A 24,059-nucleotide genomic window follows, 5' to 3' on the forward strand; every position below is an offset into this window, starting at 1 on the left:
CAAAGAGTACAATTTAAAACACTATGCACAATCCACAAGCTAATCAATGAAGAAAATATTGATTGGTTAAACACTGCATTACGACTACATGTTCCCCAAAGAAATCTCAGATCAGCAAATAAAGCTCTACTGACCATACCCTCTGTAAAGACAGCTAAACTGACACAAGTAAGGGAGAGAGCACTATCATTAGCCGGCCCAATATTATAGAACTCAGTGCCACCCGAAATAAGATTAATGAGAGATCTAAAACTCTTCAAAAAAAGCTTAAAAACATGGCTTTTCAAAAAAAGCTTTTCAAAGTGAGAATGGGGAATAGGTAGTACTAAGAAACAAGAAAAGGACTTATACACAGGCAAAAAAGTCACCAGAGAACATATATGCGTTCTTTTTATTTTTATCATACTTAAGTATTAAACTAAAGAATTACAGTATATCGCATATATGGATAGTCCATAAATAGAATTTCAATACACATTACATGTAGCATATAGTATTTGAATCATGTATCTGAACAATTTCAGCACCTACTGGTTAAATTACAATCTATTTCAAATTTATCCATGTGCCTATTTGTAAACCGTTGTGATGGTATATCACTGAACGACGGTATAGAAAAGTTTTTAAATAAATAAATAAAATAAATAAATGGTGAGTCCCCAGCATTACCATCTAGGCCGGAGGCAGTGATGCTTGAGTCACTGTGGGACTTGATGGCAGGCCAAGGACAATCTATGAAAAGATTAGAACTAAAGATGGACTCCCTAAATTATAATTTTCAACAAAAGATACTTGGAGTTCAGGAGCAGGCCACAGAGACAACAAATAAAGTTTTAGAGACTGAAAATAAAATTCAGTCTCTTCAAGCTGTTAATGTGGCTGTAATAAGAGAACAGATGGCCTGCTCCAAGCGTTTGGAAATCCTAGAAAACAACATCAGACAGTTAAACCTACGAATTATGAACTTTCCTAAAGTTGCTGGAGAGATTCCTTTTACTACACTGAAAAGACTCTTCAAAGAAGGTCTTGGATTTACTGACGAAAATATGCCATCTATTAATTTTTGCAGATTTCTGAATAATAATAAACCTTCTACTATTGGGACTGCTCCTGTATCAACTATTCCAATGAATTTAACCGGCTTCTTAGAGAATTCCGATACGGATGTATTAGAAAGAAATATTTTGCTAGTTGTGTGTATTTCTGTGCAAGACCTTAACAGTGTGATGCGTAATTTCTTTAGAAAATTTCCTTTAATGTTCTATGGTCAGGTAATAAGAATATATCCGGATCTAGCTCAGACAACACAAATTAGGAGGAGAGAATTTCTGTCTTTAAGGTAGGATGTTGTCTCTCTAGGGTACACATTTACACTTCGCTATCCTTGTAAGTGTATTCTCAAGAAAGGGAATGACTGTTTCATATTCTTTCAGTTAGAACAGCTTCGTCAATTTGTAGATGCCCGTAGGCCCACCACCTCTTCTCCGGTTGAGAAAGAAAGGGTTATTAAATAGTGATGTCTCCAGCTAGTAACCTATGTTAATGTCACTGTGTATATATATATTCTTATAATTCTCTCACTTTGTTTTCCTTTGCCTCCCTACTTATTTGCCTTTTAGGTGAAATATTTTTAAGTTGTTAAAGGTAGATGATAAATGGTTTATTTTGCCTAATAAGTTATGTTTTGAGAAAAAAGAGACTGGATATATGGATTTTTCTTTCAGGATAAGTAAATTCTGTCTAAATTTGATTATATTTTTATACCCAGATGTAAGAAAGTCTACCTATAAACTCTTTTCCTGTATTATCTTTTTGAAAATCATACATAAAGAATTAAAAAAAAAAATTGACCCTTGGAGTTTGCTCATCTGGTAGTGGATGCTTTTATTATAACTCCCTGTTCCTTGTCTTTATCTGCAATTCCAGTGGTCTTGACTTCATCTTCAGTTCCAGTGTTCCTTGTTTTCGTCTTCAGTTCCAGGGTTCCTTGTCTTTGTCTTCAATTCCAGTATCATCTTCAGATCTTCAGTTCTTCTTCGTCAGCCTGCCTGTCTTGCTCCTTGCCTTTCTGCCCTGCCTATCCGCCCTGATTTTCCCTTTGGATGGATACCCAGTATTGACCTTGGCCTGCCTCCTGGACATTCCGGAACACATACATAGAAACATAGAAACATAGAAATGACGGCAGAAGAAGACCAAACGGCCCATCCAGTCTGCCCAGCAAGCTTCACATTTTTTTCTCATACTTATCTGTTTCTCTTAGCTCTTTGGTTCTATTTCCCTTCCACCCCCACCATTAATGTAGAGAGCAGTGATGGAGCTGCAACCAAGTGAAATATCAAGCTTGATTAGTTATGGGTAGTAGGGGAAGTAACCGCCGCAATAAGCAAGCTACACCCATGCTTATTTGTTTTACCCAGACTGTGTTATTCAGCCCTTATTGGTTGTTTTTCTTCTCCCCTGCCGTTGAAGCAGGGAGCTATGCTGGATATGCTTGTAGTATCAGTTTTTCTTCTCCCCTGCCGTTGAAGCAAAGGGCTATGCTGGATATGCGTGAAGTATCAGTTTTTCTTCTCCCCTGCCGTTGAAGCAGGATGTGCATTGAAAGTGAAGTATCAGGCTTATTTGGTTTGGGGTAGTAACCGCCGTAACAAGCCAGCTACTCCCCGCTTTGTGAGTGCGAATCCTTTTTTCTTCTCCCCTGCTGTTGAAGCAGAGAGCTATGCTGGATATGCGTGAAGTATCAGTTTTTCTTCTCCCCTGCTGTTGAAGCAGGGAGCTATGCTGGATATGCGTGAAGTATCAGTTTTTCTTCTCCCCTGCCGTTGAAGCAGAGAGCTATGCTGGATATGCATTGAAAGTGAAGTATCAGGCTTATTTGGTTTGGGGTAGTAACCGCCGTAATAAGCCAGCTACTCCCTACTTTGTGAGTGCGAATCCTTTTTTCCACATTTCCTCTTGCTGTTGTAGCTTAGAGCGATGTTGGAGTCACAGTAACCATGTGTATGTTTATTGAATAAGGGTATTGTCTCCAGGCAGTAGCCGTCATTCTGGCTAGCCACCCACTCTATATTGACGGCCTCTTGATTTTATGGATCCACAGTGTTTATCCCACGCCCCTTTGAAGTCCTTCACAGTTCTGGTCTTCACCACTTCCTTCGGAAGGGCATTCCAGGCATCCACCACCCTCTCCGTGAAGAAATACTTCCTGACATTGGTTCTGAATCTTCCTCCCTGGAGCTTCAAATCGTGACCCCTGGTTCTGCTGATTTTTTTCCTATGGAAAAGGTTTGTCGTTGTCTTTGGATCATTAAAACCTTTCAAGTATCTGAAAGTCTGTATCATATCACCTCTGCTCCTCCTTTCCTCCAGGGTGTACATATTTAGATTCTTCAATCTCTCCTCATAAGTCATTTGATGAAGACCTTCCACCTTTTTGGTCACCCTTCTCTGGACCGCCTCCATCTTGTCTCTGTCTCTTCGGAGATACGGTCTCCAGAACTGAACACAATACTCCTGCCAGACTGAACACCTCCTGCCAGACTGAACACCTCCTGCCAGACCCCAGCCTGCTTCCGGATTTGCCAGTACTTCATTTACTCTGGGCCAGTGACATCAATGGATCTCCCTTCCATCAGCAGAGGCACCCACTTAAGACCTACCAGCCCCAAACCTAAAGGCTCAGTCCGAGGAAAACATGGGCTGATAAAAGCGAAGCTCCAGTTGGGACTCTACCTCATCCATATCTGTCTGCTGATGATGTGGACTTGTAGAATTCCTCTCTGCAGGTTGCACCAACTCCACCTCAGTACAAGGGTCCACAACTCCAAAACCCTCAATGTTTGAATTTGAAAAGTTCATGAGAGGTTCCTCAGATTTTCTGTCCTGGGGGATCCTTTCCAATTTGAAGCTCTTTCATTTGGCCTGGTGACAGCACCAAGAACATTTTCCAAAGTTATTTTGATGATTGCGGTACTTCTTTGCAGGAAAGAACTCTTGGTTCATCCTTACCTCGATGATTGGTTAATTTGAGCGAAGTCAGAGGAGGAGTGTCATCGCTTGACTTCCAGAGTGGTCCAGCTTTAGAGGAGCTGAGTTGGGTGATTAATTTTCACAAAAGCAAGCTTCAGCCTTTGTAAAATTTGGAATATCTGGGAACTCTTTCAATATGTGGGAAGGGAAAGTGTTTTTGATAGTAGAAAGGATCGCCAAGCTTCAGGGACAGGTTCACAATCTGCTATGAATGAAAGTTCCCATAGCCTGGGATTATCTGCAAGTTCTGAGGTTAATGGCATCAATTTTGGATCTGATTTCATGGGCATGCGTATACATGTAGCCTTACAAGATTTTCTCTTCTCATAGTGGAATCCCCAGTCTCAGGAGCACGAGGTAAAGTTGTCCTTTCTGCCAAGAGCCAGGCTCAGCTTGGCTTGATGGCTTTTGGATCGTAATCTATTCAAAAGAAGAGACTTTGGAATAGACTGTAATAGCCCTGAATGCCAGCTTGAGTGGATGGGGGGCTCATTGCCAAGGAAAGACAGGCCAGAATTGATGGAGTTTTTCAGAAGCAGCAGGGTCCATCAATTGTTTGGAAACAAGGGCAATCAGAAGAGCCTTGCTGGAATTTCTCCCTCTAGTAGAGAAGAGAGCAGTGAGAATGTTTTCCAGATAATGCTAAAGTAGTAGCCTACATAAACTGGCAAGAGAGTACCAGACGTCTGGCAGTATTGCTTGAGGTTAACCTCTTGTACCAGTTGGTGGGGAGTCATCTTTGGGCTCTTTCAGCATTGCACATTGCTATAGTAGAAAATGTCAAGAGGGATTTCATAAGCAGGCACAGTTTAGATCCTGGGAAATGGGAGTTGTCAAACTCAATGTTCTCCATGATCCTGGCCAAGTGGGGAGAGCCTCAAATAGATCTGATAATAACAAGGAAGAATGCAGGTGGCCTTGGTTCTTCAGTTAGAGAAGGGAGCCAGTTCTGGATGCCCTGTTGCAGCTCTGGCTTCTGGAGGGGCTACTGTATGTTTCCCCCCCTTTGGCCATTTATAGGAAGGTTATTCAGAGAATAGAGAAACATTGGGGATGAGTGGTTCTGATAGCCACAGACTGGCCCAGAGGCCTTGGTTTGCTGATCTTAAGTTTCAGCATAGAGGGTCCATTGAGATTCACTCAATTCCAGGACTTGCTGCATCAAATTCCAATTCTCATAGAGCAGTCGGTTCACTTTTGTCTCGCAGCTTGCCTCTTGAGAAGGCTGAGGAAAAAAGGTTATTTGGAGGAGGTGGTTTCCATCTTGCTTCAAGCAAGAAAGAAGTCAACTTCTTTAGCTTATGTCTATGTTTGGAAGGTGTTTGAGGCATGATGTGCCAAGATAGGGATTTCCACTTTTGAGGCCTCAGTTCCTGTGATTATCTTCTTTTTGCAGAAGGGCTTACAGAGGGACCTAGCTCTGAATTCCTTTAAGTTGCAAGTGGCAGTGATTTCATGTTATAGAGGAAGAATACAGGTGCTTTTCTCAGCTTCTCACCTGTATGTAGTAAGGTTCTTGAACGGAGTTAAGCATCTTCACCCTCTCTCCAGAAAATTGTTCCCTTCTTGGAATCTCAATTTGATACTGAAAGCCTTGATTAAGGTTCCATTTAAGCCCATCAGAAAGGCGTCTCTGAAGCACCTCACATTGAAAACAATCTGCTGAGCTAGATGGATATTGGAGCTACAAGCCCTGTCATGCACTTCTTACACTTTCGGAGGATGGAGTTTTGATTCATACAATGCCAAGGTAGTTTTCTCTTTCCATTTGGAGCAAATGGTGGAATTGCCATCCTTCAGGAGATCTGATTCAGGATATTTTATTTATTTATTTATTTATTTATTTAGAACTTTTCTATACCGTCGTATAGTAGAGCACCATCACAACGGTTTACAGTCAGGCACAAATATGTGGTTTCTCAATTATCCATAGGGTGCCATTATTATACGGTTACATGGTTCAATAATGTACTCTTAGGGGTAGATTTTAAAAGAAGCGCGATCAGCCTACTTTTGCTTGCGCATCAGACTCAAGCAAAAGTACGCTGGATTTTAGTAGATACGCGCGGAGCCGCGCGTATCCACTAAAATCCTGGATCGGCGCGCGCAAGGCTATCGATTTTGTATAGCCTGCGCGCGCCGAGCCGCGCTGCCTCCCCCCGTTCCCTCCAAGGCCGCTCCGAAATCGGAGCGGCCTCGGAGGGAACTTTCCTTTGCCCTCCCCTCACCTTACCCTCCCTTCCCCTACCTAACCCACCCACCCGGCCCTGTCTACACCCCCCCCTTACCTTTGTCGGGGGATTTACGCCTCCCGGAGGGAGACGTAAATCCCCGCGCGCCAGCGGGCCTGCTGCGCGCCGGGCCGCGACCTGGGGGCGGGTACGGAGGGCGCGGCCACGCCCCCGGGCCGTAGCCACGCCCCGTACCTGCCCCCAAAACGCTGCCGACACGCCCCCGAAACGCCGCGACGACCGGGCCCGCCCCCCGACACGCCCCCGACTCGCCCCCCTCCGAAAACCCCGGGACGTACGCGAGTCCCGGGGTCTGCGCGCGCCGGTAGGCCTATGTAAAATAGGCTTACCGGCGCGCAGGGCCCTGCTCGCCTAAATCCGCCCGGTTTTGGGCGGATTTAGGCGAGCAGGGCTCTGAAAATCTACCCCTAAATGGGGAATGGGTGTGGTTACCATTTATGATTAGCTGTCTTTCTAATTTAATACTTAATTGTGAGAAAATAATAAAAATAAGCAATTCTGCTTTTTTTCTTGTTGACTTCCTGTTTTGTGTATGTGTTGTTATTCCGCTACCTCACTGTGAAATGCTTTTTTGAAGAGCCATGTTTTTAAGCCTTTTTTAAAGAGTTTTAAGTCCTTCATTAGTCTTAATTCCAGGGGTAATGTGTTCCATAATAATGGTCCTGCCAAAGATAGTGCTCTCTCTCTATCTTGGATCAACTTTGCTGTTGTGACTGAGGGTATGGTTAGCAGAGCTTTATTGGCTGATCTGAGATTTCTTTGAGGGACATGTAATCGTAATGCGGTGTTTAGCCAGTCAGACTTTTCGTCATTAATTAGCTTATGAACTGTGCATAGTGTTTTAAATTGAACTCTCTGTTCTATTGGGAGCCAGTGTAGATCTGCAAGTGTTTGGGTGATATGATCTCTTCTGCCTTTACCAGTAAGTATTCTGGCAGCCGAGTTCTGTAGTATTTGCAGTGGTCTGATAGTGGTGTATGGTAATCCTAGGAAAAGTATGTTACAGTAGTCCGTGCTGGCAAATATTAATGCTTGTAGTACTCTATGTTCTGAATCGGGAGGTCTGAGTCAAGATAAAGATCTAAATGGTATTAGGATGTCTGATCTCTTCATGCTGTTCAACGGCCAAAATAAAGGGGAACAGACATCCAAGGCTTCTATAGCCAGATAACTTAAGGAAGCTATTGCTTCTGCCTACATTTCCAATGACTTGATGATTTCTGAGGGGCTCAGAGTTCATTCATACAGGGCTCAGGCAGTCTCTTGGGCATTTGATGTCATCGCAGGGCATTTGTAAGATAGCTATTTGGTCTTTTTTGCATACTTTCTCCAAGAATTGCAAGTTAGATGTGCAAGCTAGAGACAGAGTCTCCTTTTGGGCAAGCATTTTGAGAGTAAATCTGTAAGGCTGCCTCTCAGGATCAGGGTGACTTAGGTACATCCCATATATCTGGACTGGTGTGTGGTGGGATGATAAAGGAAAAATGTGGTTTCTTACCTGCTAAATTTCTTTCTTTGACTCCTACCAGCCCAGTCCAGGGTCCCATCCAGGTTGGCCTGAAGCCTGCTCTTCCATGTGTACATACTATCCAGAGTTTTTGCAGTTTTTGAATATTTTGGGTTGTAGACCCTCTGAGATAGGAGTGTCCATGCTAGTTTGGGTCCATCTAAGAGTTTATTTCACCCTGCTCGTTGGGAGTTAATTGTTTTGATAGAGTAATACTGAAGCGCTACAGGTGGTACAGTTTCCTAAATAGTCTGACTCCAGCAAAGCTTTCATTCTCTGTCTTCATCTGGTGGTCGGGGAGAAAAACCCATGTATCTGGACTGGTCTGGTAGGACTCAAGGAAAGAAAATTAGCAAGTAAGAAACCACATTTTGCCTTTATTATCATCAAGCTGAAAAACGTAGTTGTCTACAACAATGTTATTTACTTAGAACAATGGAAATTAAATGTTCTGCTAAAATTATTAATAATGAAGTACTATGACTGGCAGCCATGCCAAGCATGGAAGCCATGTTAACATGGAAGCATATGACAGGTTTGACCATGTTGTACATATGGACAACAATCAACTACCTAAGAGACTATTTTATAACCAGTCATTTCTCCTGGTAAAACACAATTTTACTCCCAGGGATGTCTTTGAAAATTACCCTCCCTATTAGTGACCTACAGAAATGAATGCCATTCTTAGGAGGATAACTAAAATTTCCCCATGTAAACAGCAGGGGCGGGCAAACGATTTGTCCTCCTGCAGCAGATACATTTTCTCTATTTCTGCTTCCTCCAAGCAGATAATGTAAGCGAAAGGTAGTCAGTGCACCTACCTCCAGCTCGCCATTGCAAGCCAATTGTGGTTCATGGGCCATTGTTTGACCACCTCTGCAACAGCAGTTAATGCTTTGGAAATGTGATTGATACCCTATCTGTACTCTGACATAACTCCTTGAAATGGATTCCTATTGTTAATTCTTGCTGTGGGTGACATAGGGGGCAGATTCTATTCAACATCTTTGTGAACAATATTGCAGAGGTATTAGAAAGTTTCCCTTTTTAATTTTTTTTAATGATTGAGCTCAAGATGAGTTACATTCAAGTACAGTAGGTACCTTTGTGTGGATGACACAAAGCTCTGCAACAGAGTGGATATCCCTGAGGGAATAGACAGACAGAATGAGAAATAATTTAAGAAAGTTTGAGGAGTGGTTGAATGCTTGGCAGTTGAGATTCAATGCTGAAAAGTACAAATATCTGCACTTCTTTTTCTGGTGCAATTTTATTTACCTGCAAAGTTGCAATGTCTGCCTAAAATGCTTCAATATTTCTATACCATTATCTTGAAGAAAAAAGTTTGGGGATTAAATATTAAGGGTAGGCATCAAGGAAAACCAATGCAAACTCAGTGTAAGGTATGGTACTGAGTATTATTTGTGTACTACTTAAGCTCCCAAGATTCATGAACAAGCAAACATGAAACCATGTGCCAAATTAGCTCCAGATTCCTAGCACATAGTCTAATTTCTCATGCCCCTCCCAAACAGGACACATCAGATCTGGCTGAGATTCAGCAGGTTACAGAAGCTTGGAGGGAGATGATGATGCATTTTGGAGAAGAACTGGGCCATGCTGAAGAATCCAGCAGGGAGAAAATAAGGTTCCTTCAGTCTAGGCTGACGAATTGGCACAAATATTTTCAAGAGAAAGTTTTGTGAGTTTCCTGCTTTCTCCTATAGCATTCGATCACTGCATCCCTCCTTCAGTTACAGTCACTGCATCTATCCCATTGTATATCTCCTTTCTTTGTAGCCTGTTGTACTTCCCTTCTATTGTCCATCACTTTCTTTCTGAATCACTCACTATATGCTGCAGTCACTGATACACACTACCTACTAGGTCAGTCTCTCTTTTTCAGGCAGTAGATCTTATTTATTTCATAGTTTATTATTGGCCCATGATCTAATGGGAAAGCGTTATTTAAGCAACACAACTTTCTAGGGCACTGTCCTATTAGGAATGTTCTACATCCTCAGGGAGGGGAGAGAGGGTTTTTTGTTTTTTTTTTCATTTTTTGCAATTTAATTACATGCTCATCATCCACCTACCATTTTACACCTACCATAAAATCATAAATTCAAATATTCATAATATCAGATAAAGACTAAAAACCCAACCACGATATAAAAGAAAGGCCCATGAATGTGTACTAAACATTCTGTGGCTAATATTTAGTAAATTGTACAACGGATAACTTATCTGGCTAAAGTTAGCAGGATAAGTTATCAGGGATATTCAGCGGGATAAACATCCCGCTGAATATCCTCAAAGTCATGCAGGTAAACATACCTGGATAATTTTGAAAACGAAGAGGTCGATATTCAGTGTCACTTAGCCAGATACTTATCCATCTAAGTGAAGGTGTTTGAATATTAGTCTGCATTCAGTGGCCGCTACATAGCCGGATAATTATTTATCGAGTTAAATAGTTATCTAAGAGATGAGCAGGAATGGGGTGTTCTAGGGCGTCGCTACATAGCCAACTAAGGGCCTGATTTACTAAGGCTCATTTCCCATTTTGTATCGATGGGAAAAATGATTAGTAAATAGGCACCCAAGTTAGCCAGATAAGTGGCGATATTCGGATATATCCAGCTAAGTTAGCTGGATAAATTATACCTTCTACTGAGCAGATTTAAAGTTAGCCAGACAAACTTATTCGGCTAACTCAAACTTATCCGGGTATATTTAGTGGTGAAGCTGTGACAATGAATATCCTGGGTAAGTTAGTCAGATATGCTTATCCAACTAACTTTCTTAATCGGATATTCTCTGAATAACATACAACCTCTGGTAATAAATTCCAGAGCTTGACTATGCACTGAGTGAAAAAGAATTTTCTTTGATTAGTTTTAAATGAGCTACTTGCTAATTTCATGGCGTGCCCCATAGTCCTTCAGTTATCTGAGAGAGTAAATAACCGTTTACATTAACTTGTTCAAGTTCTTTCATGATTTTGTAGACCTCTATCTCTCACTAGCTAAGTTTGAATATCTCTGGTTAGGTTTCAAAGTTATCCAGGTATCTATACCTGGATAACTTTAACTTAATTGGCGATATTCAAAGAATATCGCCAGTTAAGCAGCAATTAAAGAAAAAAATAAAAAGCAGCCTGATTTAGTGTAAAACATTTTAAAAGCAGCCTGATTTAACACCCTGTGAAAAGCATGCTAGTCTTGCTGGCCAATTCCTGAGGGCCCCAAAATATAGTATTCTAAATTTCAGGCCTTTAAGCCTGAAAAGTCTTCTGTCCTCTCTTTCCTCAAATGTCCTAAAAGCAATTAATGTAATACCCACAGCAATATGGCACCCTCCCTCCACCTCTCACACCAAGTTAACCCTAACCCTCCAGCCCCACTCACATCCCCCTAAATCCCTAATCACAACATGGAGTTCAGTACTTGCATCCAGCTCCCTATGCTTCCAACCTTGGTCTGACAGCAATGCTGGTCATGTAAGCTATCAGTATTGCTGTCAAAGCAATATTCTGGCAGCAAAGCTGGTAGCTTATGCTATCAGTGTTGCTGTCTGAGCGATGTTGGATGCACCAGGAGCTGGATACAAGTTCCGAGCTTCTGGCTGCAATTAGAGTTTTGGGGTTGCAGATGAGGCAGGAGGATTAGGGTTGAATTAGTAGGGATGGGGGGAGGATGACATATTGCTGTGGGCCTGACTAATTGCTTTATGGACTTTAGGCAGGGGGAGGAGGCAAGAAGCTTTTCAGGCTGTCATGTTGGCTGGGGTCAGGGAACACCACCTCAGGAGCTGGGGACTGGGGTTTATCTTATGCCTAGCCAGCCCTCTCCCCACAGGTTGAGCCCTTGGGTTCTGGGGGCCGATAGGGCTTGGCTTTGGCAACTGAATAACATAATGTGAGGCTAGGCAGGTTTGACGAATTTTGGACCAGCAGGACAAGGCTGGACAGACTGGATGAGGTTGGACAAACTTGATGAGTTTGGACAGGCTGGACCGGCTGGGCAAGGTAGGGTAGGCACAAGCTGAAAGTGAGGTCAGGCACAGGTTGGATTTTGTGGGCAGAGACAGACTGGAAGTAGAGGTCTGGGTACTGGAACAGGCAAGGAGCTGAAGACTGGATACTGGAACAGAAAGTAGCGGGATACTGAACAAGGGCTGGATTATCATGTTCATTATTGCCATAACATATTTGATGTAAAACGAATCAAGACAGATGGTGTTGGCTCAAAACTGTTACAGCAGAAATTGTTTCTGGACATATATGCATGAATGTGTAAAATTGCCTCCAGCAGTTCTTCTTTCATTCTCTTGCTCTTAAAAATCAAGGGGTGGGGGGAAAGATGCAGACATCATCATAAAACTGAAAATGATGGTCCCTAATTATAATGTATAGTAGGGTTGTGCAGAGCAAAAGTTTAAGTTCATATGTCCATATGTCCAAAGGGGGTCCCATTTGCGGTCAATATGGACATAAACAGAATTCAATGAGTTGAGTATATGACCATATGTGCAAATAAAAATTTAAACCCCTCACCCTCCTTAATCCCCCCCCCCCAGACTTACCACAACTCCCTGGTGGTCCAGCGGGGTCAGGACGCCATTTCTGACCAACTTTGCAAGGAGCACGTGACGTCGGCATCACGTCGGAGTGACGCGGCGTCACGTGATTCCCCGCGGGTTCGCGCCGGAACGCTCGTTCGGCCCAAAAGGAACTTTTGGCCAGCTTGGGGGGGCCTCCTGACACATCCAGCAAGCCCTCCTCAGAAGAACCAATGCAAATCGGACGAACACCCCTAACCGAAGGGGAAAGACGAAGGCGCCGCAGCCTAGGCCTCTGCCTATATTGCGGCGGCAAAGGCCATTTCATGGCTGATTGCAAAGAGCGCCCGGAAAAGGCCAGAGTCTAGGGAGGAAGGAGGAGCTCTCTCTAGGCTGCGCTAATGCCGCTCCTCAATGTACTGTCCCTATCACGCTGGAGTATCCGGGAGGATTCTTCCACACCCTCGCATTCCTGGACTCTGGGGCAGGAGGAAATTTCATCCTGAAGGACCTAGTACAACAGCTGTGTCTACCCACTGCCCCCCGAGATCCGCCTCTATGTATAACATCCATTCAGGGGACAGCCTTACCGGGCAACATTATGGAGGTCACGAAACCCCTGACCTTACGAACTGGAATACTCCACTCCGAGGAAATTTCCTTTCTGATTTTGGAAAAGGCGGTGCACCCAGTGGTCTTGGGACTGCCGTGGTTACGGCGACACGCTCCCGTGATCCATTGGGACTCACTTCAGATTGGCTAGTGGAGTTCTTACTGTTTCCAGAACTGTCTCGAGTTACCTAGCTTGCCTAAAGTTTCTGTGCTCCACACTGCGCTCTCTCTCCCTACGCCGCATCGGGACTATTCCAAAGTCTTCTCTAAACAAAAGGCAGAGATCTTACCGCGCCACCAGCCCTTTGACTGCGCCATAGATCTTCTCCCTGGCACCACCCCTCCGCGCGGTAGGGTATACTCCTTGTCGCTGCCAGAAACTCGTGCAATGTCTGACTACATTGCAGAAAACCTTGCTAAAGGATTCATTCGCCCATCACGCTCTGGATTCTTTTTCGTGGCAAAAAAGGACGGCAACTTAGGCCGTGCATCAATTACCGGGGGTTGAATGCCATCACCAAGAGGGATCGGTATCCTCTCCCCTTGATATCCGAGCTGCTGGATAGACTACAGGGAGCGAAGGTCTTTACGAAACTTGACCTACGAGGGGCATACAATTTAGTCCGTATCTGTCCGGGGGACGAGTGGAAGACGGCCTTCAACACTTAGGACGGACATTACGAGTACTTGGTAATGCCGTTCGGACTGTGTAATGCCCCCGCCGTGTTTCAAAACCTCATGAATGAGGTCCTTCGAGAAATGTTACATTCATTTGTTATTGTGTACCTGGACGACGTTCTGATTTACTCTCGAGACCTGGAGACTCACCGTCAGCACGTCTGAAGAGTACTACAGGTTTTGAAAGATAACCATTGTACGCCAAACTGGAAAAGTGCCAGTTCGAGTGTGAATCGCTACCCTTCTTAGGATACATAGTGTCCTCGACTGGCTTTCGGATGGACCCTGAGAAAGTTTCAGCAATCACTAATTGGCCCCGTCCTACTGGGCTGAAAGCCTTGCAACGATTCCTCGGGTTCGCCAACTTTTACAGGCATTTCATCCCTCGGTACTCACAGAAGGTAGCTCCCCTCACCGCATTAACCCGTAAGGGAGCAGATACCAAGTCTTGGCCCGAGACAGCCTGTCGAGCTTTTGAGGAACTAAAACAGGCATTTCTGGAAGATCCCTGCCTACATCACCCAGACCCACAACGCCCCTTTGTCGTGGAAGTAGATGCCTCCAGCATTGCTGTCGGAGCCGTTCTCAGCCAACACTCAGCCTCCGGCAGACTGGTGCCATGCTCCTACTTCTCCAAAAAATTCTCGCCGGCTGAATGCAACTACAGCATTGGGGACAAGGAGCTCTTAGCAATAAAGCTCGCCTTCGAGGAGTGGAGGCAGTGGCTTGAGGGAGCCAATCACCCCATCACGGTATATACGGACCATAAAAACTTAGAATTTCTGGCTCATGCACAACGGCTGAATCCCCGACAGGCTAGGTGGTCCCTCTTCTTCAGCCGTTTTGAGTTCATCCTTCGATATTGTCCCACAGCAAAAAACATCCAGGCTGACGCCCTGTCTCGCACCTCACAAGCGGAGGAGGAAGAGGGGCTGCAGTACATTGTGGATCCCGCACACATCCGCTTAGCAGCCACAACCAAGACGATAGTGCCAAGGAGACTTCGCAGAAGAGTTTTAAGCTGGGCACATGACTCGTTGTCCGGAGGACATGCCGGAAGGGAAAGAACGTTAGACCTAGTAACCCGCTTCTATTGGTGGCCTGGCGTCCGACGAGATGTTTCCCTCTATGTAAATTCATGTCCTACTTGCGCCAAACAGAAACCATTAGTGGGTCCTCTCAGGGGTTTGTTGCAGCCACTACCCATCCCAACCGAACCCTGGACACATATAGCCACGAATTTTGTGGTTGACCTGCCACCCTCCCAAGGCAAGACGGTTGTTTGGGTCACCGTGGACCGTTTCTCCAAAATGGCCCACTTCATGCCCCTAGCCAAATTACCCTCCGCACCAGAACTGGCCTTGCTTTTCACGCAACACATATTCCGGATCCATGGACTTCCTCACGACATCGTCTCCAACCGGGGTCTGCAATTTACGGCCCGGTACTGGAAGGCCTTATGTAAAAAAATTTGGGGTGCAACTCAGCTTCTCTACCGCGTTCTATCCCCAAAGCAACGGACAGACGGAACGAATGAATCGCTCTCTAAAGTCATTTCTTTTACCAACGATAGACAAGATAATTGGGCAGAATTTCTACCTTGGGCTGAGTTCGCCTACAATAATCAAGTACACGCAGCTACGGGAAATCCCCCTTCCAGGTTGTTTACAGAAAACAACCTAGGCCACCCTTACCAGTACCAGTACCAGTAACCTCCCCTGCGGCTCAGTTGACTGCCCAACAACTGCAGGGGCTCTGGACATCGATACAACAGAGACTCACGAGGGCCACGCACACCGCAAAGAAATACACTGATCGTCATCGTAGACCAGCTCCAACATTTTCACCTGGAGATCGAGTGTGGCTCAGCACAAAAAACATTCACCTGAGACTATCTTCTAAGAAGCTGGCACCCAAGTACTGTGGACCCTTCCGAGTAGCAGAGAGGGTAGGGGTGGTTTCCTACCGCTTGCGTTTGCCCACCATGTTACGCATTCACAACGTGTTTCATATATCCCTTCTAAAACCAGTGATCTTCTCTAAGTTCCACCGAAGACCACCAGAAGCGGCCTCCACTCCTATGGCCGAGGACCCTACTTTTCAAGTACAAGATGTGCTGGACATCCGCTTCGTCAACCGACAATGGGAGTACTTGTTAGCCTGGGAAGGATGTGGGGATGAAGACAACACTTGGGAACCTGCCCGCAACATTCTGGACAAGTCTCTTCTGCGGCAATTCCACTTGGAGCATCCTGACAAGCCTGGCCCTTTGAAGGGGGGGCGTAAAGGAGGGGGTACTGTTGCAGTCCCGGTCACTAGGTTAGCGACCGGGTCCTTACCTTCCTTACTGCCCTCCAGACCGCGCCGGGATCCGCAAACGCCGGGGCCTGCCTGGCCGCATGGCAGCGGCGTCCCCATGAGGGAGACGCCGCCGAGGCCCGATCCTGGCTCTGCCCCTGCCAGGCAACGCGCGCGCGAAGCCCGGGGTTTTAAAGGTCCAGCACCCGGAAGTGCTGGACCGCCCTCTGGCTGACGTCAGACGCCGGCAAGATACTTAAGCCGGCGTCTGCCCCCTGTTCCTTGCCTTGCAACGAGGTCTCTCTTTAGTGGAGTGCTAGTTGCTGATCCTGATCCTGCTGCTGATCCTGATCCTGCTGTCGATACTGATCCTGCTGCTGATCCTGTTCCTGCTAGTCCTGCTCCTGATCCTGTTCCTGTACCTGCTGATCCTGCTGACCCTGTTCTGTTCCTGGTCCGCTGTTCCTGTTCCTGCTCCCTCGGTTAGTCTCTTCGGTTCCGGACTTCGGCTCATCTTGACCATCCGTGCTTGCTGCCTGCCTCGACTGCCTGACTGTCTAGACCTCTCTCTCCTGCCACGCTCCTAAGTCCCGGCGGTCCGGATCCCTACGGGCTCCTCCTGGGGGGATCTTGGATCTCCAGGGTGAATCCAGCTCATCCGTCCAGCTGTGTACCGCCTACCAGCCTCCATTCCATCTTCGGAGCTGCTGCTCCGCCTGGCCGGCCCAAGGGTCCACCTTCCAGCCCTGAGCCACAACAGGTTTAACTCAACTTAAACCACCAATTCGGCCACCAGTCACAGAATGGGACCTGAATCTGGTCTTAACAAGACTCATGCGTTCTCCTTTCGAACCGATGAAGTCCTGTGATCTTAAATTTCTCACATGGAAGACTATATTCCTCATAGCCATTACATCGGCTAGAAGTGTTAGTGAATTACAAGCACTTGTCACGTACTCACCCTATACAAAATTCCTACATGACAGAGTGGTTCTCCGTACACATCCAAAATTCCTTCCCAAAGTAGTTACGGAATTCCACTTGAACCAATCCATAGTTTTACCCACATTCTTTCCAAGGCCTCATTCTCACCAAGGAGAACGGGCCTTACATACCTTGGACTGTAAGCGTGCGCTAGCATTTTACTTAGACCGCACTGCAGTCCATAGGAAATCCACTCAACTCTTTGTATCTTATGATCCAAACAAACCTGGTAAAGCAGTGGGTAAACATACTCTGTCCAACTGGTTAGCAGATTGCATACAGTTTTGCTATGAAAAAGCAGGCCTTCCTCTCCAAGGGCGAGTAAAGGCACATTCAGTAAGAGCAATGTCAACCTCAGTAGCACTCTATCGTTCAGTGCCAATTCTTGACATATGTAAAGCAGCAACATGGAGTTCTCTTCACACCTTTGCAGCTCATTACTGTTTGGACAAGCAGGGACGACAAGATTCAGCCTATGGACAATCTGTCTTAAAGAACTTGTTTCCAGTTTAACCCCAACTCCTTCTATATCCAATCTGCTGTGATCTTCGGCTGCCTCATTTTCAACAACAATACATTCTGTTGCTTCACTACAAAATGACTCAATCTCTAGCTTGCTAATCACCCATATGTGAGGACTAGCATCCTGCTTGTCCTGGGATAAAGCAAAATTGCTTACCTTGTAATAGGTGTTATCCCAGGACAGCAGGATGTAGTCCTCACGAAACCCACCCGCCACCCCGCGGAGTTGGGTCCAATACGTTTTATTATTTTATTTTTTCTAAAGCTTATTGCTACATAGGAGACTGATGAGAGACCCCTGTGGCAGAGAATATCATGGCATGTTGGGCATGCTCAGTGGCCTCACAGGGCCAGTCAAAAGTTTCTAGAAACTTTGACAGAAAGTTTTCCGTACCAGGCTTCCATCAATGATGTCACCCATATCTGAGGGCTACATCCTGCTGTCCTGGGATAACACCTATTACAAGGTAAGCAATTTTGCTTTACCTTCAACTTGTTTGGTAACCCTTATTTCTTCATATCTAAGTGGACTAATACACCAATCACGATATGGTACAGTTTAGATGAAATGTATGTTTTTAAAAACTCAGGTTCCCTGTATGTGGATTAGTCCAGACTCCTGGGTTTTGCCCCCCTCTAGCAGATGGAGACAGAAGTTTACCAAACAAAACTCTGCCTTATATAGGATGGTGGCACCTGCAGTCTGGCAGTATTCTTCTGTGTCCAGCAGGTGGAGGAGGTGCAAAACCTACAGTCTGTGCTAGGACCTAGTTTTGAGTTTTGAGACAGGGTAGTTAGGTAATTAAAAAAAAAAATGACAAGGTCACAGTCTTAGCCTCCCAGGGGGTTGTGAGGTCCTGAGGGGACCACCCCCCTGGTTTCAGAGGCAGCTGAGGTACTGGGTGGACAACCCCGATTGCCAGCTTGCTGAGGTTGCTGGGGGTGATACCAGGGAGCCCGGCTCACTCCCCCCAGTTTGATCCAGGACCCAGAGGCTATTGGTCAGGTATTTAAAAAAATAAAAAATAATAGAAAAGTTTTTATTTCGGGGCTCGACTCTCCCTTCTCTCAGATTGTGTTGGGGGCTCTTTGTGCACCGTTTTGCTGTTTCCTGGAGGGATAGTGTTAGTTTGTTTAGTCGCAGCATGCCACGCCGGGCTGCATGTAGAGCCTGCGGCGCCGCGTGGTCGCACGATGATGTATGCTCAAATTGTCTCTCGGGGGGAGAGGGAGCCTCCACAACCCAGGGTAGGGTCTTTCTTCGGGTCCAAACAGTGACCGGCGCATTTGGGGAGCTGCAGCCCCCGGCCTCCAGTCCGTTCCCATGAAGCGTGAGAACGGGCGCCATTTTGGGTCCTATGGGGTCACTGTCTGCATAAGGCCTTTAAGGCCCGGAAGGCCGGAAAAAAGAGGCCTCAAAGTCATGACTCCGTGCCCGGGCCCTGGAAGCGAGCCAAGCCTAACCAGGACCCGGGTCCCACGGGGGGACAGCGCCCTTTTAGCGTACAGACTCCGGTGGCGGATCTGGATACATCTTCAGACATGGATGACCAGGACGACCAAGAATTGCCCGCCCAGCCCCTGAGGAGGGTTGAGGGGGAGGCGGAACACCTGCAGGGAGGTCTGTGGGGATCCCATGGGGCGGATGGCGACGACCAGAAGGTTGTTTGTATTTTTAGGAGAGAGGAACTGGGTCCGCTAATTCCAGCTATCCTCGGGGAATTAGGTATCCAGCTACCCCAAGAAGAGCCTAGGTTAGGGGCTACAGACCCAGTGGTGTTAGGCCTGAGGGGTCCGCCTTCGGCTTTTCCTTTCCACTTTTCAGCAACGGATTTACTCTTCAAGGAATGGGACACTCCGGATTTGGGTCTTAAAATGGCGAAGGCAATGGACAAGCTTTACCCAATGCCGGAGGATGCCTTGGAACTGTTAAGAGTTCCTAGAGTGGATGCAGCGGTGGCTGCGGTCACAAAGAAGACTGCCATCCTGGTTACCGGGGGGAAGGCACTTAAGGACTTGCAGAACATTTCGGGAGACCTGGTTCCAGTCAGACCGCGCTGGGCGGAAAGCCCTCATAATGATGTGTGGCCAGTCCATTCCTCGGTTCCAATGGTGGGAGGCAGATTGTCTCTATTTTATGAGGAGTGGGCCAAAATCACGTTGGATCAGTGGGTCTTAACTGTGATAAGACACAGTTACCCGTTAGATTTTGCATGCCGACTCCACCAGCGATTTCTGGTCTCCCCTTGCGGTCTTGCAACAAAACGCTGGGCAGTAAAGGAGACTCTACAGTGTCTTCTCGACCTCGGCACCATTGTTCAGGTTCCTTCAGTGGAGCTTCGAAGAGGTCGGTATTCCATTTACTTCGTGGTGCCCAAAAAAATAGGGAACCTTCCGACCCATCCTCGACTTGAAAAGGGTAAACAGATGTCTGCGGATCCCTCGGTTCCGTATGGAGACACTACGATCCGTAATTGCGTCGGTTAGACAGGGAGAATTCCTTGCTTCCCTAGATCTCATAGAGGCATATTTACTCATCGGGATCCGGGCCGATCACCAGAAGTTTCTGAGGTTCTCCATATTGGGCCAACATTATCAATTTCAGGCGCTGCCATTCGGTCTTGCCACTGCTCCCAGAACATTCGCCAAGATTATGGTGGTGGTGGCAGCACAGTTGCGCAGAGAAGGATTTTTTTCTACATCTGTACCTGGACAATTGGCTGATTCGCACATAATCGGAGTTGCTCTGCCAGGAGGTGATTCACTGAGTTCTTCAGTTGTTGAGATCACTCGGCTGGGTAGTCAACGAGTCCAAGAGCCAGCTAGTACCTTCCCAGTCGCTGGAGTTTTTGGGAGCTTTGTTCGACACTCGGCTAGGGACTGTGTCCCTCACGGAGGAATGTATGTGCAAGCTCCAGGTCCAGGTGCGATCCTTGTTATCCAAACGAGTTCCGAGGGTCTGGGATTACCTGCAGGTGCTAGGATCCATGACCTCGACACTGGAATTGGTTCCCTGGGCTTTCACTCATATGCACCCTTTACATATGCAATGTTACTGTCCCGATGGAACCCGGTTTCAGAGCAATTCCATCTCCCTTTACCTCTGACAGATTCAGCTTGGTCCAGCCTGGACTGGTAGTTAATTCCAGGCAACTTGTGAAGGGGAATTCCTTTGGTAGTTCCGATCTGGACAGTGATCACTACGGATGACAGCTTGTCTGGTTGGGGGGCGGTTTGTCTGCGAAAATCAGAGCAGGGGCAGTGGTCCCAGGAGGAAGCTCGATAGTCCATCAGTCGCCTGGAGACCAGAGCGGTGAGATTGGCACTGTAGGTATTCCTCCCACTTCTTCGGGGCAAGGTGGTCAGAGTCCTTTCCGACAATACGACCACGATGGCTTATATCAACCGTCAGGGAGGAACTAGGAGTCAACTGGTGGCATTAGAAGCTTGTCTATTGATTTCATGAGCAGAACAGAATTTAGCCTGCATAGCGGCTTCTCACATTGCTGGAGAGGAGAATGTCCAGGCGGACTTCCTCAGTCGCAACCATCTAGACCCAGGAGAATGGGAGCTGGTGGACGATGCCTTTCAAATCATTTGTGCCCAGTGGGGCACGCCAGGTATGGATCTCATGGCAATGTTCAAGAATGCCAAGGCTCCTCGTTTCTTTGCTCGTCGCGGGGATACAGGCGTGGAAGGCATGGACACCCTCATGCTTCCCTGGCCGAAAGAGGTTCTGCTTTAGGTGTTCCCACCTTGGCCTCTCATAAGCAGGATCCTTTGCCGAATAGAGTTGCATCCGACAGAGGTAGTTCTGATAGCTCCCGAGTGGCCAAGGCGTCCCTGGTTTGCAGATTTAGTGAATCTAGCCATAGCGGCTCCCTTACGGTTCCCGGACATTCCGAATCTACTCCATCAGGGATCCATTTGTTTCGACCAGGACGAACGCTTTTGTCTAGCGGCATGGCTTTTGAGAGGAAGTGCCTGAAGTCCAGAGGATACTCCGATGCTGTGGTGACTATGCTTTTGCGATTCCATAAGGTTTCTGCTTCTTTATCTTATATACGGGTCTGGAAGGTCTTTGAAGTCTGGTGTCTCGCTAGAGATATTGCTCCCACTCGGGCGGACATCCCGGATATTTTGAATTTTCTTCAGGCTGGTTTGATGAAGGGGTTGTCGTGTAGTTCCTTGCGCGTGCAGGTGGCAGCTCTAGGTTTGTTACGTGGTAACATTCAAGGAACATCCTTGGCGAGTCATCCTGACGTCTCTCGTTTCCTTCGGGGGCGAAGCATTTGCGTTCGCCGGTATGGCAGTCCTGTCACTCATGGAATCTGAATGTGGTTCTGAAGGTTTTGTGTTGGGCACCCTTTGAACCGTTGTGCAGGGCAACCTTGAAGGACCTTACTTTGAAGGTAATGTTCTTGGTGGCTATTGCATCTGTGCGCAGGCTGTCTGAGCTTCAGGTTCTATCGTGTAGAGAGCCCTTTTTGAGGATTTTGGGGTTTCTCTGCATACGGTGCCCTCATTTCTTCCTAAGGTGGTGTCCTCTTTCCAGTTAAATCAATCGGTAGAGCTTCCATCTTTTTCAGACCTGGATAGGTCGGATCCTCTTTATAAAGAATTATGGAAGCTTGATGTTTGTAGGGCGTTACTGCGCTACCTGGAGGTTACCAATGGGTTTCGAGTATTGGATCACCTTTTTGTGCTAATGAGTGGACTACGAAGGGGTAACGTGGCTTCCAAGACTACCATAACTCGGTGGCTGAAAGAGACCATAAATTCTGCATATTTGTTGGAAGGTAGATCCTTGCCAATGGGTCTTTGGGCTCATTCTACTCGTTCTCAGGCTGCATCCTGGGCGGAATGTCATCAGATTTCCCCAGAAGAGATTTGCAGAGCAGCTACGTGGAAGTCCCTACATACTTTTAAGAACATAAGAAATTGCCATGCTGGGTCAGACCAAGGGTCCATCAAGCCCAGCATCCTGTTTCCAACAGAGGCCAAAACCAGGCCACAAGAACCTGGCAATTACCCAAACACTAAGAAGATCCCATGCTACTGATGCCAGTAATAGCAGTGGCTGTTCCCTAAGTAAAATTGATTAATAGCCATTAATGGACTTCTCCTCCAAGAACTTATCCAAACCTTTTTTGAACCCAGCTACACTAACTGCACTAACCACATCCTCTGGCAACAAATTCCAGAGCTTTATTGTGCGTTGAGTGAAAAATAATTTTCTCCGATTAGTCTTAAATGTGCTACTTGCTAACTTCATGGAATGCCCCCTAGTCCTTCTATTATTCGAAAGTGAAAATAACCGAGTCACATCTACTCGTTCAAGACCTCTCATGATCTTAAAGACCTCTATCATATCCCCCCTCAGCCAGACATTATTGACTGGATGTTCGGGATCCAGGAACAGGAGGATTTGGAGAAGGGGTGCTCAGAGCGGGCCTTTCCGGATCCCATCCCAAGTGAGGTTAGCTCTGGTACATCCCAGGAGTCTGGACTGATCCGGGTATGTACAGGGAAAAGAAAATTGGTTCTTACTTGATAATTTTCGTTCCTATAGTATCACGGATCAGTCCAGAGTCCCACCCATTTGTCATTTAAAGGGAATGGAGAGTCTGCACTGTATGTTGTTCTTTTCTGGGCAGATCAATTGAATAGCACGGGTTCTGTATCCATTTGGGGGTTGATGAGCCTGCTTGCGGTTGTTAGGTTACTGTATATAGTTAGTTTGGAGGTTTTGTGATCCATTCTGCTTTGACATTGCGTAATACTGCCAGACTGGAGGTGGCTCCATCCTATATAAGGCAGAGTTTTGTTTGGTACACTTCTGTCTCCATCTGCTAGAGGGGGGGCAAAACCCAGGAGTCTGGACTGATCCGTGGTACTACAGGAACGAAAAATTATCAGGTAAGAACCAATTTTCTTATCCATGATATGAACTAAGAAACATGAATGAAAAGTTTGATTTAAACTCCCATGTTATGTTTTAAATGCTGATGCTGTTCTATTACAAAGAACCGTAAATGACCAAGCAGTTCACTTTGAATCAGTGATTAAATACATTTTTCAGAAGATGTCATCTTATACACAAAGCAGTTTTTCCATAATTTCAAATAATCAAGCTATAATTGCTCTTTAAAAACATTTTATTTGCTTCAAATCTCCAGTACCATTATTATTCTGCCTTTCAAATGCATGGGCATATCTTCAAACTTGACAACCTATGGAGCTTTTGTAATTCTATACAAACTAAAATATTATTGAATTCCAACAAGTAAAAACAACTTCACTGACAGTGCACAAGATCTGAAAGATTCAGTAAGTTTAAATGCCTAGCTGTAGTTTGACTGCTTAGTTGAGGGGAGGAGGCCCACCCGGTAGGGAGAGCATACTGGGGGAGAGAGGGGTAGAAAGGGGAGCTGATTCAGTACTAGCTTCTAGAGCATTTGGTAATAGGAGTACCCCCACCTCCCACTTAACAGCTGTGCTTCAGTGATTACAGCCTCAGTGGCACACTCGGACTTCACACTCCCAGTATTTACAGATATAAATAAATAGTTACAGATATGCGTTCATTCTATCCTCATGAGATTACA

At 46.1% G+C, this 24,059-nt stretch overlaps 1 protein-coding gene across 1 annotated transcript in view; it reads left to right on the top strand.

Moving 5' to 3' along the window:
- The window catches only part of AXDND1 (axonemal dynein light chain domain containing 1), a 116,580-nt gene that overhangs the window by 53,758 nt on the left and 38,763 nt on the right, over positions 1 to 24,059 (top strand). Inside the window, exon 14 of the mRNA XM_029618071.1 lies at positions 9,330 to 9,496. Coding sequence (XP_029473931.1) covers positions 9,330 to 9,496 — 167 coding nt within the window. The remainder of the gene's footprint in view (positions 1 to 9,329; positions 9,497 to 24,059) is intronic.

Source organism: Rhinatrema bivittatum, chromosome 10 (assembly GCF_901001135.1).
Source record: "Rhinatrema bivittatum chromosome 10, aRhiBiv1.1, whole genome shotgun sequence".
Classification (NCBI taxonomy): Eukaryota; Metazoa; Chordata; class Amphibia; order Gymnophiona; family Rhinatrematidae; genus Rhinatrema; species Rhinatrema bivittatum.